Genomic DNA, 22,575 nt, shown 5'->3' with positions numbered 1-22,575 from the left:
AAGGAAGGAAGGAAGGAAGGAAGGAAGGAAGGAAGGAAGGAAGGAAGGAAGGAAGAAACCTTGAGAATTATCTTAACTATATAGTTTTAGGAAACTTTTCAACTTAGAAAGAAAATGTTAGGCTAAATAATAGGTCAGCCCTTGATAATGTATTCTCATTTTGTACCTTATTCATTCATTAACTTATCCCCCTTTTATGATTATTTTTTATCAGTTCACTGGATTTTATTTTACCTCCTAAGTCAATGAGCCTCAATTTCTCTTGTAGTCAAGGTGCACATGAGCTATTCCAATTATTTCTTAATCAATGGATCAGAAAGTGCCCATAAAAACAAAACTTGCCCCAGAAAAAAAATGTTTATGATGGAACAGTTAATGCAGCTTTTCGCCCCACTACCCCCAACACACACCTATTGGAACTCACAGAGCTAAAAGTTGTGTCTCCATCCATTGCTTGACATGTCATGGCTCCAAGCTTGAAAGTGCTACGAAGAGATTAGAAGATCTGAAGAGTTCAGTTCAACCATCTGAGAGACTGGAGCTTTTTCTGAATTACCAGAGCAGAGGACAGGACAGATCAGAGGTGGAAGACTCAGACCCAAGATGAAGAGATGTGTAATAGAAGTTGTGAATCCTGATATCTAGGGATAAAGTTGCTCTAAGGCTCCAGACATGGAAGTCATCTGAAGACAAGTGATGGTGGCAGCTGGGACCACACAAGAAAACTACAGACAAGAGCTAAACCTGGGTGAATGAGTTGATGTGGCTTAAGTCTTATGAGACATTGCCTCTTCTACTTCTGTGGTTCAGAGGTGATGACATTGGTCTATTTTTGATGTCATATTGACTAATCTATCAATTTGTTTATCCTCAGTTTTATTACCTACAGTATGTATAACCGTAAGTGCCTTTAAATGAGGTGAGCTGTGTTCCCAGCTCATAACTTGGCATACAAATTCTCAGTGTTTGTTCAAATATATATATCACAGAACCCTAGAGAAGATTAAAACTGGACCAATGGGCCAAGGATATGGCTCAGTCAGTAAGTTGCTTCATGTGCAATCATGAAGGCTTGAATTCTGAGCTCTAGCACATAGACAAAAAGCCAGCTGGGCAATACACATCTGTGCTCCCAGTAATGGAAAAGCCAAGACAGGAAGGAACCCCACCTCCAACCCTCCAAACTCACTGGTCAACAAGTCTCACTGAAATGGTGAGCTCCAGACCAAAATAAGGTGGAAACTAATATACAAGGATACTAATATTGACCTCTGGCCTCCGTAAATGCGCACGCACACATACCAGATTCTTTGACACGCAAGCCCCCAGATTACGTTTCTTCCTACCAAGCCAAAAACTTAGAAGTTATTATCATTTCTTGCCATCACAGCCAATATCCTTCAGACTTTTCACAGTAAGCCTTTCTAAAAGCAAAATCTATTATCATTCACTTGCTAAAACTGTTCCATTCTCTACTGAAAGTCTAAATTTTCATACACCAGCGCTTACTGTAGCACTACTGTAAACAAGTAGCTAAGTTTTGAAATCGGCCTAGTTATCTGTCACCATATACATAGAGAAAGAAATGACTGGAGATGAGTCTCAATCAAATGATTGAAGTCAGTCTCAGAAGTTCAATTATCGCATGTTGCCTCTGATTTTTGGATCCTGAACTTTAAATAGATATATGAATTCATGTGTGCCTGTATGACCTGAAAGTAGGAGTAAAACTGTATAGGGAGGAAAAAAAGCTGCTAATGAGACTATGTGGGGAAGCTAAGGAGGGTAGCAGGTATGGAAATAATATACTAAAAGTACATTAATTACATTTGTACGCAATAAGCTTCATAAAACACAGTACCACGTACAGTAAAAATATAGCAATTAAGATATCACAATTAGTATTTATAATTTAAAAGCACTATAATGATGTAAGAGATAAATGTTTTCCAGCCACACAAATCTGCTTCAAGTAGCACCTCTTTAGAGACCCCACTTGCCTTTGTAAACTTCCGGATGCCATCGTACTCAGCTGAGGCTGGGCTAGACTCTGCCTTGTGCTCCCTCTGCTGCCATAAGGTTTTAGATGAGACTGGCCGTACTCACAGGGCTTTTTCTCATTCACTAGACTACACTCTTCTGACTCACAGATACATATCATGCTGTGTCATCTTTTATACTAGAACGACCACTAGTATGTTTTAAGTGATCAATATGTGTCTGTTTGGGTGAAAATTATCAAATATCCAGTACGGGTATACTTTTGAAGTTAGAGTTTTTAGATGTGTTAGCAACTTTAGACAAGTCTAACCCTTTCTGTGATTAGGAGTCTTAGCTAGAAAATGATAAGAACTATAGATACTTCATAGGTTTGTTCCACAGATAAAAGTAATGAGCATCCTGATGAGTGATATTACATGTGTTTCTGTTTTTCTTGTGCTACATAAGCTTCTTCTACCCAACGCTGGGTTTCATTGTCCTCAACAAATCTCACATATGCTGTCAGAGTTCTTGACTCTATGGCTTCCAGTATTACAACAAGTATCTGTGAGGAAACATTTTCATATTTAGTGAATATCAAATGCTCTTAATTTTGGCAATTTTAGAAAAATTCATGGTTACTTCTCTTGTTAAATAAAATTGAATTTTTAACTTCAAAAAATGATACATATATAATTTTGGAAATGGGACAAAGAGTCTCTCAATAATTCGCTGGGTGTTTTTCAATCATCAGCACCATTGTACTGTTATTGCTGTTGCTCTACAAGATGGATTCCTTATGGTTTTGACTCCTGTCCTGTGCCGGGGTTTAAAATAAATTTCATAATATGATTGCTAAAGAACCAAGGAAACAGAAACCCTCTATGTGAACTCTATAAATGACAGAGAGATAAGCAAGAAGTAAAATTATGGGTCTCCTGATCCATTACCCCACAGACCGCCTTGTAGGGACCAACGTGCTGATGGACACAGCCATACTATCCTCTTATCACTCTCTTCTCTTGGAGAAATGCTGAGGGAGTTCACTGCCTAGTAGATGCCAAGAGGTCTGGGTTTTTTGTTAACCATTTCTGTGAGTTGTCTAGAAAAGCCCGTGGAAAACAGAAATCCCTCTGGGGCTAAGAGGAAGATGGGGAGTGTAATGAAGTTCTTTCATAAGGAAGAGCAAGTCCCCTGTCACCTGAATGGTCTAAGATTCATATCTAACAATAAGATTTTGGATAGTGTTGCTTGATGACATTTCATTTATTTATTTATTTATTTATTTATTTATTTATTTATTTATTTTATAACCTTAGCAATTTATTCACCTTGGTTGAACATTTGATGTTAGTAAGTTATTTTTTTTTTACAAAAAGAAATTGTACAATTATACCATATGTAGAATATGATGGCAGATCTATTTTTCTTTTTTAAATTACAGTTTATTCACTTTGTATCCTGCCTGTACCCTCCTTCTTCATCTCCTCCAAGTCTGACCCTTCCTCATTTCCCCCTATGCCCCTTACCTAGTCCATAATAGGTGAAGAACTCCTCCTTGTCTATTTGACCAAAGCCTATCAGGGCTGGCTACATCATCTTCCTCTGAGGCATGGCAAGGCTGTACCCTTCCCCCAAGGGGGAGATGATCACAGAGCTGGCCACTGAATCCATGTCAGATACAGCCCTTGCTCTCCTTACTAAGTGACTCACTTGGAAACTGAGAAGCTTCCTCTGAGCAGGGGATCTAGGTCATTTCCATGCAGGGTCCTTGGCTGGAGCATCAGTCTCTGCAGACCCCCTGGGCCCAGGTTTTTACTCTGTTGGTCTCCTTCAGGTCTTTCTATCTCCCTCTGCTTCCATAAGGTTTCTTGCACTCTGCCCAAAGTTTGAGTATGAGTCTAGGCATCTCCTTCAATACTGTGATGGGGAGAGCCTTTCAGAGTTCCCCTGTGGAAGGCTCCTATCCTATTCCTTGTCTGTTCCAAATGACATTTCTTTTAAATTATGACTGTGTTCTCTAGGACTGCACATGCTATCATGCTGTCTCCTGGGTCTATCTAAAATAGCTATTTTAAATTTTACAAATATATATATTTGTTCCTCTATCAAGATAAATCAAAATATTATTTTAACAGTTTCTGCTTAGACCATTAGCATTTACTAATAAGTAAGACACTATGCTAAATGAGGAGAATGAAAAATCCGGTGGTGAAATTCCTGCATTCATATATGCATAGCCTAAACAAAAGCAATAAGAAAGGAAATAAAATAAAAGTAATAAACACGATAGTACAGGTGTCCATAAGCCTCAGAAATGTTCAGAAATGATGATTACATTATTTTTGTTTTGTTTTGTTTTAATTTACTGAAAATACTAAGTTTAGGGCCCAGATGAAAGCACTGAAGTCAAATTAGAACATATAATGACAAATGATAACACAACGTGCATGTTTGCTTCACGGTATAAAATTTGAGAGAACATTCTATCATGAAAATTGAAAGCAGTATCTGGGGAATGGCAGAGAAGATATCTCCCAAAGTCTGAAGGGATTAAATTCAGAGCCTAATTCTGCCACACAGTGACTATGTGAATCTGGGCGGGTCTCCTTAACCCCTGAGTGTAACTTTTATGATATAAAAACTGGCAACAATAGTAACCACCACAGTGAGTAATTTTAAATGGTAAACAGCAACAACAAAGTACAAGAGCCACACACATACAAAATATTCAGTAAAGGCAACCTTCCCTCCTAATGTGACTTCACTTGTTACTGTTTTATTCTATGCACTTACAATCAGGTAACTCTGGCAAATTGACTCTCTTGCTCCCGGGGCATAACTTCAAAATTGTTCTCAGAAGCTATTCTGTCCTATTTTTGATAATCACTTCCATAACAGCCAGCATAACACTCAGAGTCGTTTTGATTGGTTTCAAACATTTTTATTCATTTGTGTTTTACTAAAACATGTAACAAAATGACTTAAACCCAAACCTACTTAGTACCAAAAGCAGCCAAAAAATGAGAAAAATCATATTCTATAATTTAATGTAAAACATTAATATTTATGGGGAATTAAAGTATTCTGGGACTGAGAGAAAGATCATATGTAAAGTGTTGGCTGTTCAGGCATATGAACCTGAATTTGGATCCCCGGCACTTATTGTTGGGATGGAGGAGAAACATGGATTCCAGGGGCTAAGTGACCAGCTAGTCTGACCAAAAACTCAAGCTCCATGTTCAGCAAGAGACCCTGCCTCAAAATATAAGGTGGACAGTGATAGAAGATACCTGAAGTCAGATTCTGGCTTTCTCTTGCCCATACACAGAAGATCTCTCTCTCTCTCTCTCTCTCTCTCTCTCTCTCTCCCCCCCCCCCCCCCCCCCCCCCCCCCCCCCCCCCCGCTCTCTCTCACACACACACTCACACAGAGACACACACATACATGCAAACAAAGTATTATGGTCACAAAAATACTGCTGTGATCATAAGAAATTCTCTAATGCTGAAAAGTTTAAACTTTAAAAATTAATAATATTTCTTTTTTAAATGGCCTCTGACATAAATTCAGAATACTTTATAGTCATGTCAAATGGTGGTGATTTAAGAAGAAATCAAAATAAGATGTCAGTGTCTACAATAAAAAGTAAAAATATGTAGATGGTCCTGCAACAGAATTCTTAAGACAGTGATGTTAATGATTAACAGTTTTATATTTTGATTGTTGGTGTGTGTGTTGGGGGGGTAAATTTAATTGATATCTGTCTTTAAATATAAGTTTGATCCTCTGTTTCTCTGTTCTCTTTTAAATTGATTTAAAAACATAGATGATGTAAAAACAAAGGTTCAAATCACTACCTTTGATCTCTTCAAAAGCTAATTTATATGAATTCAGAATCTATTTTATTCCACCTTTAGAAAATTCCTTGTAGGAAGGGCTGGCAGGTAATTCATTAAACAAGCAAATGGCCTACCTGACCTTTATGGGGCTTCTAAACAGCAGGCTGTCATCTCCTTGTTATTCTTAATTATTATGCAGATTCTTTTCTCCAGAGCAGGGAGTTCAGGAAGTGGGAGTTCAAATTTAAATTAAGTGAATTAAAACTAACCCGAATCAAAACTTCAAACTCGCAGTCCTGTAAGCTACCCCGTGACCACACACAAGTAGTCAACCACCACCTCCTACAGAGAGAGCCTCTTCCTCACAGGAGAATTGACCTACTGGGTGCTCACACTGAAGGTTCCCATGTTTTTATTCCTTTATGCTCACCATCGATAGCTTTTCGTGTTTTGGACAACCTTGGGACATATGAGACATCAACATTACTGCTGTGTCCTGTGTCAGGCTAACGGAAAACCCAAAGTCAATGACAAGGAGTGAAATATGCTACAAAGGGAGAGTAATGGGCTTTAAAAATACACTGACCTTACTGTACGGAGGATGAAAAATGATTCGAGAAACACAGCTGTTTGTCACATACAGTTTGCACTAAACGCGTCCATATCGTGCCTCCTTTCTGCTGTGGGCATCAGGGTTTCAGACGGGTGAGTAAAGTTTTACAGAAGACGTTTCTTAAGACTGTGGTGAAACTTTACTTGTACACCAGCAGCGCATGCATGAAGCGTATTTTCTTCCCAGCATAATTTCTACCAGCAATCCCTGTTCAGAACATGGGTGTTTACCTTTGCTTGGGCCCTGTGTGTTCATCGTAAGTAATTTTGATGCTTATCAGTATTTTGGTCCGTACTGCTTGCATATAAAGATGCTACTACGTACATACATCTTACTGTCACCAAAAAGTAAGGGAGTGATGTGTGTATGTTTGCATTTAGGTTATTTTGTCCATTGAAGAAGGTTACAGACTTCCAGCTCCGATGGGCTGCCCACCGTCTCTGCACCAGCTGATGCTCCACTGCTGGCAGAAGGAAAGAAACCACAGGCCGAAGTTTACTGACATCGTCAGCTTCCTTGACAAACTGATCCGCAACCCCAGTGCCCTTCACACGCTGGTGGAGGACATCCTTGTGTAAGACGCATGATGGTGGTATTGTTTTTCCTAACAATCACAGTTTTTTTTTTTTTTCAGGCTACAGGCAAGAACAACAGGTAGAAGGAACGAGTTTGCCTTGGTAACTGTCCAATTGTGGACTCTGTATAATCCTTATTTTATTTATCAGCTGAACAGGTACATTAACATGAAAGAAAAATATGAATTTTTCACTAGAAAAAAAAATCCTCTTTCTTCCCTTTCTATATCTAATCTCCCTGCATTGCTTTGTTTGTGTTTCTTTCATGTGGATCTTTGATTTTTATATGTTTCTTTACTGATCCTTCTTATCATTATACGTGGAACTTGTGGGCATGTGTGTATCCCTTTCTCGTTTCTTTTCATTCTATGTTCCATCCCTCTATTTGAAATGGCAAGCAAGACAGGGTGATTTGTGAATCAACAGAAGTGAGGATGTTCCCTGCTGGTCTGATCATGCTTCCCTGTTGTTACTTTCCTCTCCCCAAATCAGAATAGGGCAGGTGAGTAGAAAATGAATTCAGTCATGCAGCATTTTATAACCTTAAGTAGAACTAAGTAAATCTACTCACTTCTCTCTGAAGAGCAATGAGAAGGAAGGAAAAAGTGGAAGCAAAAATAATCCTCATTTCTGTCTAAAATATTGCCCTTAAAATATCATCAATGTCTTCTTTTGTACTAGATTATAAATAACCAAAGCACACCTTCCCAAAACACAAGATGGCCACAGGATATGCACATTCAACTGTGGGTCACAGGTTCAAGTCAGTATGGGGTTTTAGTAACAAGAAGACTAGGCTTTTTAAGGGCTATTTGAAACAGACCTCTTTTCACAGCTGAGCATGTAAGAGTTCACCTCTAAATCACTAATTGGCAGCCTCAGCAAAATGAAGCCAAGCATGAAATAGCTAGTGATTCAACTATTGCTGCAGCCCGTCTCCTCTAAGCAGCCCAGCACAGGAAGCTGTAAGGAGGAAGCACAGAAAAGAAAAGCACTTCGGATTTTATCGTTAAGCCAATGGACAGCCATTGAAGGATCTTTAAGCAAGGAGAATGATATAATTACAGCTGTACTTCAGGAAGACAAGTGTTGTTTTAGATCATGAATGTAAAACAAGGAGCAAGATGGGAAACAGAGTCAAGGATGTCTTTTCAGAAATCCAAGCTATAAAAGTTTAAGGTCTAAGTTATAAAATGAGAATAAAGTTGACATCAGAAGAGAAGAGTATGAATTTATTTTTTGGCAGCACATACACAATATTAATGTGTTTCGGTCCCTGAATAAATATGGAATGAAGAAGGAGGAAGTAGGTATTTGTCAGGTTTTTTAAATTTTTATTTATGTATATGTTTGTTTATTTATTTTTATTTTATTTTTCACAAGCATTGGGTAGCATACTTTCCAGGACACAGGAAACACATTTTGGAGCAGAAATGAGATAATTTGGGGCATTCTGAGCCAAGCATGCCTGTGGGATAGTAGTGAAAATTCCATAGGCACATACATAGGTTGATGTGAGGTAAAGGAGCTGGGCTATTGGACTAGTAAGTTGGATCAGCAATTAAGAATACATAGCATTCTTAAGTCATTTTCCAAAACTTACACAGGGCAGCTCACAACTACCTGAAACTTGAGCTCCAAGATATATACAGATATACATATATATATATATATATATATATATATATATATATATATATATATAGTATATATATACATATATACAAGATATATACATCTTCTGACATCCATGGCATTCTACAGCCATGTGCACATACTCACACGTACACACTCATGCATATACACAATATTTTTCAAATATCTAGGCTACATGTGTATATTTGAAACTGATCAGCATATAGATTATGATTGAAGGCACTAACATAGTTAAGATAACCTATGAAGAATATAAAGCATGAAAATAAAGAGAAGAAACAGCAACCATATGGAACACCAACATTTGAGACATCGTCCCCAAAATGCAATAACCAAAAGAAGAGCCAGGCTGGTGATACAGGAAGCAGGGATGCGGCCATGGTATAAAAGCCAAAAGAGGCTATTTCAGGGAATGTGCTGCCCACACCTTCACAAAGCTTCAGCAAACACAAAGCTGAGTATGTCTTCACGATTTAGCAGTGAGGTACACAGGTTCATGAGCAGCTTCAAAGTGAACATTTTTAATATAAAATTTATGAAACAATATAGAGGGAATACAAAGTTAAAATAGAGATCAATACGTGGTGATAACTTTTATTTCTAGAAACCTGTAGTCTATAAGTGAGAGAGTCAAGAAAATGTTTTTTGGCTTTTGCTTTTATATTTTCTTGAAAACACAATCTCTATGCTTTACTGCTGAGAGACCATTATAATGAAAACACACTACAAAGTGAGTCTACCTTCATGAAAGAGGACATCACATCATACCTTTAAGCTCAAATCATTTCCTCTCAGCTTCTTGTTGTGACTCGAGGTTAACTTATTGGTGGCCATAGCAAAGCTATCTAACTGTGAAGTGGCTATCGTCATCATTTTAATAGAGAGATACAGCAGTTTCTTGACTGAATTGTGAGACTGTGAATAACCATCATATTTGTAAAATTCTCAGGAAGAATCTCAAATCATAAAATAACAAAAAAAAGAAAAGGAAAAGGGATACAGAGGTCAAGGCAGATGCAGAATTCTGTAAGGACTAGAGAGGTCCGTGATGAAGTGACTGCCATGCTCTGAAGAACTCTGCCATGCACAGGCCAGGAACTGCATCCTTCATATAAAGTCATCAGCTTTGCTCAGTTCCAGAATCTAATCTGCCTGGAACAAATGGAAATTTCTATGAGTGATTTTTCTATCCTTGTTCATGACAGAGACACATGAACTTTTTTGTTTTAATATATTTTTGTTTGAGAAACAAAATGAACCAGCATTTCCAGGATATTGTGCCTGAAACTTACCATTATTCTTATTATCACAAGGGCCAGAATGGGTTTTCCTTGCCTTTCCACTGGGTCCACACTCCTGATGCCATCCACACACTCTGTTGCCAATCCCAGGGACCTGAGGTACTTTATTGTAAAGAGATGACCTGGTTGGTTTTGTGTTTATAAAATGATGGTGAGTACCTGCACATGAAAAGCCCCTCCATCTCTCAAGTTCCATGAATGCATGTCTGTTCCAGCTTACTGTTGGATTAAGGAAACATGACCATCAGTCTTTGCTACTGCATGCCTCTCAAACAGGTCAGCTGGAGAAATGGTTCAGTACCTAAGAATGCTTGCTCTGCAAACATGGGCATCTGAGGTTGAATACCCAGCACCCACATTTTCTAAAAAATCCAAGTATGGCTGATTGTTTGTGCTTATAGCCCCAGCAGGAGAGATAGTGACCGAAGAAGCTTAAGAGCTTGCTGGCCAGCCAGCCAGCCATACCAAAATAGCAAGATTCCAATTCAGTGAAAAATCCTGTCTCAGAGAAGTGGGGCAGACAATAATAGATTTAGTGTCCTGCCCTAGCTTCTGTATAACCACACCTATGTGCACGCGACATGCACACATGCACATCTGCACATGCACACACATGGAGACGCAGTAAAGAGCCTGAGTATATGATGCACAGTGACTCATCGTTAGACTTCCTCTTCTCCAAGTGTCCCCAGCCTCTAGGTCTCTCTCATTGCTGCATTCCCATGGCTTTTATTCTGCTCTAGTTGCCTTTTTCTCAAGAATTCACTCGAGAAATCTTTGCTCTTTCTCTTGACAGGAGTAGTGAGTGAAGGGAAAATTAGGATGACTAAAGAGAATGAGGAAGGCTCTGAAACCCACAGTTTAAAATTTTATGCTGGCAAGTTAGAGATTTCATAAATCCTGTCTGTAGCCTTTCCTTGCAAACAACGGAGGATCTATAGGAAAGATATTGATGGATCCAGAGCTTTCAGGATTGGAAAGAGCAGTTCTCACTCGTGTCTTCTCCTGACATTCCTCTGCCTGATGCCTCCCAACAGGCATGTTCACATTTCTGTAGAGCTCCAAATACACTATTTGAAAAAGTATACGGACATTCATGAGATCATGGTAATTTATATAAGAATGTCCTTAAATTCAACTAACTGCTAAATAGATTTTCAAAATTACCATTTTGATGGGGCAGGCAATCTTCCATAAATGCAATATCAATGCTCTCTCATTATTATAATCATTTCCTCTCAAAGAATTATTTTTAATTGTCACATGGTACACAACCCATGGTAAGATGAGACAGGCTTGAGAATCAAGGTTATGTCTAGAGGAGCATTTGATGCAATTCCTGACTGTACTCTGTTCCTCCCCTCTACTTGTCCTCTCTCCCACATTTCTCGGGATCAACCTCATAGTTCCCAATTCCAAATATGTGTAATCCTACAGTCTAGGTATATACCTGGCTACCTGAACTTTAATAGTACAAAGTGACCCAAGTACCATATACTGTCCTTTCACTAGCCTCTACCTACTTCCCCAGCCCTACCACATCTTCATGTGCAGTCATTCTCCATCCTTTCCAGCAATGTAGGCACTGATATCTTCTAAGAATACTAGCTTGCTGTCTGCTTGCTGCACTTTTCGGGTGAGCTGTAATGCAACAGGGAAATAACATTTCTAGGGCTTAGTGTAAATAGTCACTGGTAGAACCCTTGCTTACCATAAGTAAGTTCCCAGCTTCAGTGCCTAGTATTACAAAAAGAAAAAAGGAGGAAGGGAAAGAGTAGTGGGGGAGAAAATATCATTTCCAATTCTGTTCCGAGCCCTATTCAAATTATGGACAGATTTTTCACCATTTTGTACTTTTTAAGCATCAGTTCAAAGATGGTATCTGAGAATAAGCAGCAATTGCTTAGATGGATGGTGCTGGTCCTTAGTACTCAGTGGGATCATCAGTCATGATCTGCCTAAGCCAAGGCACATTGTAAATATTCTCACTATGCACTGGCCATGGATAGAGACCTTGTAAACTTGTAGTTCTTAGGAACTCTAACTACTATCTTCCTTAGTACATACAAGCGTATGGTTGAATTTTCAATCTCTTGGCTTCCAGTGAATGATGAAGGCAGAGAAATGGTCACGCCTTCAATGTAATGCTTCTGTTTCAGAAAAAGAAGAGAAACATAAAACCAAATAGTACTATTACCTTGCATTCAGTTAATAATTTTCAACAATTTAATATATAATTTTCCATCCACTTTCAAAAGACTTTTTTTTACAATACTGCCAAGGTAATATACAATCAATACCTATAAAATTATTTAAGTCTATATACAAGTCATTTACAGAGGGTTTCTTTTTGCCTGTTGTTGCTTGTACTTTGTTGATGTTTATCATCCAGAAATAACTGCCTGGTCAAACCTGTGCAGACATTGCACAATAATCAGCTTTGTGGAAAGGAGATAGAATATAAAGCATTGGTGTGAAATTCCTACCTGCCCATGAGAAAATCTGAACAGAATGAGCTATAGTCACAAGATAATTATAATACATTCACTGTGATGATGCTGATATATAATCTGTGTTATAAAGGAACAATTAGTGCTGCTTGTTGGGACTGTGCAACGTCCGAATCATTGTACCTATTGCGTACTTTCATTATGTCTTCCTTTAATTATCATTACTGCTGTTCCTGTGCCTCAGACAAAGAAAGGGAGACTAAAGGAAGCTGTTTATCAAAAGAACACAAGAGGCAGTCTTCAGATTAGCAACAAGGTCCATCAACTCCAAAGTCCATATTCGTATAAACTACACAGTGTAGAATAACAGAGAATGTGCAGCTGTTCTCAGCCCTTCACTGTTCTGAACACACGAGGATAAGGAAGGAAGATACAGTTTTATTTTTTCAGTTGGATTTTTCTTTGCAATATTTATATGAAGTCTAATTTAAAGACTTCATAAATGAAGCTTATTAAAAAACCCCTTAAATATTTTGGTTGTGGCACAACTGGTCACCGTATTTTTTACTGAGTAAATTCAAAGATGTAGAGCAGGTGCCCTCCCTCATAGAGATAGAGAGCAGACACATAGTCATGTATTCCCTAAGCGTCCTCCTGCAATGTGCCAGTTGAAAACAGATATAACTACTACAATAGAGAGAAATAAAGGAAATATGGCAGGAACATAGTTCCAGAATTACATCCTTAGGCATTTCTACAGATTGAATTTTCTGGTGCTGCACAACACCTGCGTCGCCTCTTTCTCTTTGCAATGGCAGACATTACTAGTCATCATGACACTTTGCTGCTCACACAGATGCTGTGCTGCTGTCGTTGTGTGGTGCTGGGGGTCAATGGCGTGAGGATACAGGGACAGCCACTGTCAGTGCATTGCAGCTCCATCTGACATGGTGTTTGTTTATACTCTGGAGTATTTCCTCACAAAAGGAATCTTCCTTTGAGGTCCAGTGACCCATTATTCTCTGTTTAGGGCCATGTGCTGGGTACCTTACTGAGAATTATAAGAGATTATTTTAAAGGCATTATTCTTACCCTGCATTTATCTCCCTGAGTGTCCATATCTATAATTTTGATTATTATCCCTAGGTTTCTACCAGTTATCAACTTATTATTCGTGTTAAATAATACCAACCATTAAAAACAGAATTACTGAATAAAATTTACAAAATCAGTGCCTCCAGCTTAACACAGTTAGTGATCGCACTGCAAATACTATTCATTCATTACCCATAAGCATTAAGTAGAGACAAGATACATTACATGTTTCTAAGCATTTGATACTTTAGGATATTTTGAGTCAAATCATGCTTTAAATTTTTGTCTCAAAATTATCTCATTAATTTGTGATCAAGTTAAATGATAGGCTCTATTGAAAAGAATGCAATGTCAAATCTCGAACATTTGAAAAATGCAGAGTAAATTTTCTTCCAATGACTTCACGAGTAGTGTATATTTTCAAATACTGATCTATGAATTAACCATGAGTAGAGAAGAATGTGCACTGAGTCATGGAAACTTCATGTGAAACTTGTAATATTCCCTAGTAACAAGAGTACAGGTATGAGCCACTCCTCCAGCTTACAGCACGGACTTTTAAAATGCAAGCTTCTGGCTGTGCCATGAAGTGTTTCAGGGAGCAGGTGAGCACCTACACTAATCACCAAGGACCAGCAATTTCCACAATCTCAGAAAAAAAATAAAAAAATAGACGGAATTTATCACGGTGCAGGTTTGATAAGAAAGGGCATTTATTGTTTATGAGGTAATGTTCTAGGGAATTCATGTGAGGATGATAGTGTCCAACTCTGAAAGCCAGAACACTGCAGCATTTTTCAACCTCAATATAAGATAAAGTGAACTAAAGGCTACTGCACGGCAGCTGTGAACAATGTGGGGCCCCGACCTTACTAAATCAAGGGCCAGGCCAGCTGCAGAAAGGCCAGGGAGTTAACGAGGCTACCAACGTGTGCAGCAAAGGAAATTATGATATTACAAGATTCGGGGAGCAAATGTGACCGCTTTCTAATGAGGAAATTGGCCACTTCAGTCATTAGTTTTAAAGGGTGTTTGTTTTTCCATCGTCTTCCTATACTAATGACAGTAAATTAGCAAATCACATTTCTATTCACCAGTTTCATGAAACTGTGACATCTACTCTGGTGTCCTTTCAGTGTAAAGAAGGGGCCTCATCTGACTTCAGCTGAAGAACACGAACTAGTTGTAGAGGTGCCTGTCTATAATCCCAGAACTCTACAGGATGAGGCTGCAGGATCCTGAGTGTGAGGCCGGGCTGAGACACATAGAGAAATTCTATTTCAAACATAGATAAAAACAAAGACAATTTTAAAAAGCATAAGAATATGAAGGAAATGTTACTACAAATTATTTTTGTTCTATTTTAACACAATTCTCTAACAAGTAATTGCAGTTATTAGAGCCATATTGTCCTAAAATAAAACATTCCCCTTTCTAACCAATGGCCACTTATGCAAAAAGTCCACAAGGGCAATAAAGCTGCCTTACTCTTTTGAGAGTCAGCCTGTGAAGTACAGTAGTATTTCCTAAAAACTATGCCATAGACATATAAAAATATGTCTAAATAGTTCAAGAAAGTTGTGCAGAAGCTATTTTGAATTCCTTTACATATTCAGAGGACATGCTTAACAATTGGAGATTCTGAGAAATGCTGTCATTTAAAAATCTAGTTAAGTTTCTTTGCCACTGTGGTTCTTATTTAGTATTTCGTAGATGAATTTTTATTTGACAGATGATATTTATTAACATATATACAGCTAAGAAGCTTGGAAAAAAAACATTGTGGCAATCCAGCATCTGTCATTAGGTACTATGATAGCTTTACAAACTTTGGACATGACTCACTTTTGTTTTGTGTAAAATTGTGAGTCATTCTGATATTAACTAGAATGAAATAACCCACAGTTAAATAGCCTCATTGTTATGGTTTCGCTTTCAGAATAGGAATTATGAAAATATAATAGAATTTAATAGGTTTTTGTTGTTGTCGGTGGTAGTGATGGTTGTTCATTTTCTTTTAATTTTTTGTTTTGTTTTGTTTTTCCAGATGAGGTTTCTCTGTGTGTATCTCCTGATGTCCCGGAACTTGCTCTGTACACCAGGCTGGTTTCAGACTCACAGAGCTTGCCTCTGCTGGGATTGAGGGTGTGTGCCACCACTGCCTGGCACAGAGAGCTTCTTTTTTAATGTAAAATCACCATTAAGGGAAACCATACTCAGCATAGAGTACAGTGCACACAAAGTTCTATTACACATAAGAAGAACCAAAAACCTCTGGGGTTTCCCATGATTCCTATCTGCACCCACTCTGCTTTACACTGGACCTTAGTTTACAAAGTGGGAAAGGTCAGTGGAACAAAGAAAATAACAAAAGGAAGGAATCCTGGGTCTTTAGCAGGGGCTTGGTCTCACACTGCACAAAACTACCTTCTAGTTTTTAGATGGAGAACTAGGTACAACGCGTGCTCTTAAAAGACATTAAAGGAAATGGAAAGAATTTTTAAGATTAATTTTGATTGTAAGTGGTCTTCATTTTTCATCTTAGAACTTAATGCTCACAGCCATGTATATTTTATCAGAAAGATACCAGTGTTCAAGACTATGTTTAAACTTCATAAGGCTTAGCCAAGTGTTTTTGCATAAGAGTCTAGTTTCAATTGGCACAATTAAAATATTGATGACAAAAGCTTGATAAACTATTTAAACATATTGATGTTCAAATTATGTGTCTACAAATGTTTTCATTCATTTTAAAAATATTAAGAGGGCTGAAGAGATGGTTCAGCAGTTAAGAGTAATGCTTCCCCTTCCAATGGACCTAGGTTCAATTCCCAGCACCCATATGGCAGCTCACAGTGTGTGATTCCAGTTCCAGGGGCTCTGACACCCTCACACACACACATACAAGCTGGCAGAAGACAAATGGACATAGAATAAGAAAAATAGATAAATCACATAAAAATATTAAGAACAAAATAATTGGAAGCTGGGCTAACTTTCAGTGTCTGATAGCACAGTTTAGTCATTTACTTGTGGTAAGAACATTTTTTTTATTTAGTAAGCACTGACTCGAATCAAAGTATAAACATGTTTTTAAAGATAATATAAGTTGTGTATATAAGAATATTTACCACTTTGGAAATCAATCTGGCGCTTTCTCAGACAATTAGAAATAGTGCTACCTCAAGATCCAGCTATACCACTCCTAGGCATATATTCAAAATATGCTCAAGTACACAACAAGGACATTTGCTCAACCATGTTAGTAACAGCTTTATTCATAATAGCCAGAATCTGGAAACAACCTAAATGTCCCTCAACAGAGGAATGGATACAGAAATTTTGGTACATTTACACAATAGAATACTACTCAGCAGTTAAAAACAAGAAAATCATGAAATTTGCAGGCAAATGGTGGGAACTAAAAACAATCATCCTGAGTGAGGTATCCCAGAAGCAGAAAGACACACATGACATAAACGCACTTATAAGTGGATATTAGACATATAGGATAAACATATTAAAATCTATACTCCTAAAGAAGATAAACAAGAAGGAGGATCATAGGGAAGTTGCTCAATCCTCACTCAGAAAGCAATGGGGATAGAAGAGGGAGAAAACAGGGAACATTACAGGAGCCTACCACAGCGGGCCTCTGAAAGACTCTACCCAGCAGGGTATCAAAGCAGTTGCTGAGATTCATAGCCAAACTTTGGGAAGAATGCAGGGAATCTTATGAAAGAAGGGAAAAAATAGAGATACCTGGGGGGACAGGAGCACCTCAAGGAGACCAACAGAACCAAAAAATCTGGGCACAGGAGTCTTTGCAAAGACACATACTCCAACCAAGGGCCGTGTGTGGAGATAACCTAGAACCCTTGCACAGATGTAGCCCATGGCAGCTGAGTCTCCAAGTAGGTTCCCTAATAAGGGGAGCAGGGGTTGTCTCTGACATGAACTCAGTGGCTAGCTCTTTGATTATGTCCCCCTGAGGGGAGAGCAGCCTTACCAGGCCACAGAGCAAGACAATGCATCCAGTCCTGATGAGACCTGATAGGCTAGGGTCAGATGGAAGGGAAAGAGGACCTCCCCTATCAATGGATTGGGGGAGGGGCATGGGAGGAGAAGGGGGGATGGTGGGGTTGGGAGGGGCTGAGGGAGGGAGCTTCAGCTGGGATACAAAGAGAATAAACTGTAATAATGAATATAAATAAATAATTTAAAAAAGAATGTTTAAATGACATATTTATTTGAATGAATATATTGCTATAAAAAACACTTTTCCTACCAAGCATTTTTTTACAAACATCAAAATATTTCCATGTTCCTATATTGCCTTTGCATTTGGCAGATGAGCCTGGGGGGAGTGGAGCCTCAAAATGAGAAAAATTATAATCTCATCCAATATCCAACTTTATTCAGTTGGATAAATCCAATATAATATAATATAAAACCAATTTATATTCTGAGGGTGTTCTGGAGGTTAAGCAAGTCAAATGAGCAAAGTTCACTTGAGTTCAAGTTGTATACAGTCACAAGGGCAAGGTTACATGAGTTTAGGTTGTATACTGTCAGGAGGACAACTCGTGCTTGGAAACATCATTCTGAGTAATAACGAGTAAGATAATGCGTGAGCTGAAGTAAACCCACTCTAATTTACTACACCTAGAAGGAGTACCAAAAAAATTCAAGAATAAATCCATGTTATGGAGGCACAGAGGTGTTAGAGTTATTTTATAAAACTGCGTTTGTTTCTCGGTTTCTCTCTTAACCCAGCTATCACTAAAATAATTTATCAAGCTTTACAGCACAATATGAGTAGTTTTACTCTATTCTTAACCCTCTATACTAGTCTGGCTTCTCCCCAGCATCATTCCCCTAGATACTTTCACTTTATGGCATTCTCTGCCTTCAGCTCCTCTCTTCTGATCTCTCCTGGACCACTGCCCGGGGCTCAGTCTCCTACTTCCTTCTCTAATTCCTTCTCTCTTGGAGGGCAAGAAATCTAGCACTATTCTCTCTCCTGCTCATCTATTGGCTGTAAGCTGCTGTATTGGCATATCAGGGGACAACAGGAAGCTGTGTTTGTACAACATTGAAACAGGAGATTCTCAGAACAAGGATTGCAACCAGATATGGGGGTCAAGTACAGAAATCAGCATTTGAATTACACAATAACCTTATGCCTGTAAAGAGCACAGGAGACTCTGTTTATTCAGAGCTTCCCCCGCAAACTCCCAGAAACCTTCTCACATAGCTTCAGAACACATGGCCTGTGTTCTGACATTCCCATAGTGGCAAAAGAAATGATTGATTTGATAGAAGCAGTTTGTTCTAATTACTTGCTGAATAAGACAGAAAATTAAAGTTCATTCAAGTGCAGGATAAAAATATTAGATACAAAAATATTGTAAAAGGTGAAAATAAAAATGACCAAGTCTGGCTTATCTGGCTTGTAAATGCTGTGTTTCATTTTCCTATAGAATGCCAGAATCCCCTGGCGATGTTTCCGAATATCCACTGTTTGTTACAGTTGGCGACTGGTTGGATTCTATAAAGATGGGGCAATACAAGAGCAACTTCATGGCAGCCGGTTTTACGACGTTTGATCTGATTTCAAGAATGAGCATTGAGTAAGTAATTCTAGGTTTATTACTTTAAATGTTCTGTTCGTGGAATTTCAAATTCACACCAATCAAGAACACTTTTCCTAAGGCTATTATATGATTTCTGTCATTCCTGATTATCAGTCCAGTGGAAACTGGAAGTTACATTTTCAACTATTTTTCTTTCAAAGAATATATGTAATTCAAATAACTTCTTGACAATGTAATGTTTCCAAACTGCATATTGATCTTATTCACATCATAGATATTACAGCAACATAGTGTGTGTTGTTAGTCATATGTACTAATAATGCATAAACAATTTCTACTCTTCATTAAATCAATCTAATCTACTGTTACCATGCCACATTAGAGTCCTTCTATGTATTATAATGATCAAACATCTTCCATTGACTTAAAGATCATCCAATAGAAAAGTTCAAGTTGTGGATTAAAAACGTTATAGGAATTAGATGTAGCCGTATAAAATTACCATTGTTTGAAGATAACAATGCAATCTCTTATATGGTTAGCAATAATGACTGTTTCTAAGTCAAATACTGGATTTTATTAACTCTTATGAATTATTTCTCATATGCACACAAACAAGTACAGAGAATAATGTAATAAACTCCAGTGTGCCCACCACTAAGTTTATGAGAGGATCCATTTAAACAGTTAAAGCTCTGTGTGTACGCCACATCCAGCACACCTCCTCCCATCCCAGGGTCATCACTAGTCTTTCTTGATGTTTATTACTCTGTGAATAACTTATTTCTGTATTTCACATAAATTGTAAAATTATTTTAAAATACAAAAGATCATGTATTATTCTTGATTTTTTTTTTACCCAACTTTTGAGATTCAATTGTGTTAATGCCTATAAATCTAGCTCATTGGTTTGGGTTTCTGTGTGGATTTTCTTTTATATGTTTCACTATTTTTTAATTTTTTTATAAGTGCAATAACTTTTGCATTGACAATTGTACTTTTTGTGTACCTCTTAGGCATAGTAATGCAGTTGCTATAAGGTTAGAAAATGCACAATGTAGAAAAATACATTTCCACTTTTACTTCTACAGACTTGGTAAATTTTGCTTAATGTCACTTTTTTTCTTTTGGGTTTTCTAGACAGGGTGTTTCTGTGTAGTACTGGCTGTCCTGGACTTTCTTTTATAGAACAGGCTGGCCTCAAACTCACAGATCTGCCTGCCTCTGCCTCCCAAGTGCTGGGATTAAAGGCGTGTGCCACCACCACCAGGCTTGCTTAATGTCATTTGTTTCAGATTACAGAATGGCTATGAGAACTCAGATCATGCTCACATTATCCTTCATGCTCTGCATTTCCTATGACTGTTGCAAATTTCTGTAACTACTTGAATTATAAATAGTTTTACCAGGCCACAGAAGATGGCAATGCAGCCACTTCTGATGAGAACTGATAGACTAAGATCAGAAAGAAGGAGAGGAGGACCTCCCCTATCAGTGGACTTGGGGAGGGGCATGCATGTAGAAAGGGGAGGGAGGGTGGGATCGGGAGGGGAGGAGAGAGGGGCTTATGGGGGGGATACAAAATGAATAAAGTGTAATTAATAAAAGTTAAATAAAAAAGAAAGTAAAAAAATAAAAATAAAAAAATAGTCTTATGCATAGAGAAATGTAAACATTCTATCCAGATATGAAATTTTTGTTTCTATCATTAAATTTGAGATTACAGTATATTTTATAGAACCAAGGAGAAGGAAATATAAAATTCTTGCTATTTATTTATATGATTGCTTAGCAATTAACCAACATGCTTTTGTCAAATATGACATGGTACATATTTAACATAGCTAAGTATTCATTTTCTCTGGCTTGTCTTTATTAACTCTAGATGCTCAAAATCTGCCTCTCTTTTTCTCCCTCTGTTCCTCCCCACTCTCTGTCTCTTTTCCCTTCTCTCCCTCTTCATGCTTCATCAGTGACATTAGACGAATTGGAGTCATACTCATTGGACATCAGAGACGAATAGTCAGCAGCATACAGACCTTACGTTTACATATGATGCACATACAGGAGAAAGGATTTCATGTATGAAAGTACTATAAACACCTGTATTTTGTGCCTCAGCATTTCTACAAAGAAAGATATATCCTCTACGACTCATTCTTCTGGTTCTCCAGGCATCCCTTCACAATCCACAGTCTCCTGCTCAGACTATGGCTGCACACCTTACGTTTATGCTTCCATCCTGGATTTCAATATCATGCTACACAGCTCCTCTCTGAATAGCCTGCAAATGAGACTCTGGCCCACTGCAGATTATCACTACATAATGATAAATAACTCAGCATGAATGTGTAATTCTGTATAGAAATGTTTGGGACGTGTTTATGGACTTCACCTAAAGGAAATTGTTCAGATGTGGCATCTTCAAAGATGTACGTAGAGTTTGATGATAGATAAGAAAGAAATAGTTGACCATTCTTCCATGTTTTGTGATCATCAAGTAGCTTCCAACTTGACATACTTCTTTTTCAATAGTTTTACTCAACTCTACAGTTTTTACTGTTGTTTAATTTTTAATAACTCAACTGTTGGTGCCTGATGTTGTTATAATGATTTGCAGGAATGATGAATGATTCCATGTAGTGCATTCGTGTCAGGTGTGACTACAGTATGAAGGGCATTGTTGGGGAGGGAGATGGACAAAAATACTGTGCTTTTAAATCTTCTAAGGCTAGGTCTATATTTTTAAATTAACTTTATAGGGTTCTACACATTTCATAGTAGGTGGTTGTTGAGAGGCTTTTCCCCCTCTAATTTTTTACTAACTATACAGTATTTCTCTAGTATGTTACATGAATCACCCTTGGAAAGACTAAGAGTGAGTCCATTGCTCTAATGGTTTTCATAGACTGATGCATGGAGTAAACCTGTGGCTTGTGGCCTTGGATTCATCTTCACGAGTTTGAAAAACAATTATCAAAGCATTGAGAAAGTGAATTGTTCATGTTAAGATTTCTTTGAATAAAAGGTAAAACATACTAGCCATAGATTTAACGGGAAATGATTTACTTAATTTAAGACAGCTTACAGTGGCCCAAGATAATAAAAACATTTTGTTGAATGATAACTGGTGTATTTTCCAACATTAACAATTCCAATATTTTGTTCACAAAAATAAGTTACATGAACATGCTGAACTGTTTTCAAAATTTTCTAAGAAATTATTATAGATACTATAAACATGATATAAATAGATTTCACATTTAAGCGTATATATACATAAACATATAATGTGTAAACCTTGGTCCATCATAGTATATAAAAATATGAACACATCTGAGATGTGTTGTCATAATCTTCTCTGAGGCTTGCAGCAAAAAAAAAATCAAATATATTTTCCAGTGAAATTGTCAACTTATCAAAATAGTGCTTTTTAAGCAAACTCAACTATAAAATCATCTGCTC

General features: G+C 37.7%; 1 protein-coding gene across 2 annotated transcripts in view; it reads left to right on the top strand.

Moving 5' to 3' along the window:
- The window catches only part of Epha6 (EPH receptor A6), a 979,971-nt gene extending 957,781 nt beyond the window's left edge, over positions 1-22,190 (top strand). For both annotated transcript variants that reach the window (XM_055594395.1, XM_055594404.1), the window contains 3 exons: positions 6,817-7,010; positions 18,997-19,146; positions 21,084-22,190. In XM_055594395.1, the coding sequence (XP_055450370.1) occupies positions 6,817-7,010; positions 18,997-19,146; positions 21,084-21,198 (459 nt within the window). In that variant the 3' untranslated portion in view covers positions 21,199-22,190. The remainder of the gene's footprint in view (positions 1-6,816; positions 7,011-18,996; positions 19,147-21,083) is intronic.
- Positions 22,191-22,575: the final 385 nt, after the last annotated feature.

This window comes from Psammomys obesus, unplaced genomic scaffold (assembly GCF_907164565.1).
Source record: "Psammomys obesus unplaced genomic scaffold, mPsaObe1.curated_primary_1811, whole genome shotgun sequence".
NCBI lineage: Eukaryota > Metazoa > Chordata > Mammalia > Rodentia > Muridae > Psammomys > Psammomys obesus.
Note: the sequence above shows the minus strand (reverse complement) of the source record. Positions and strands in the feature narration are given on the sequence as shown.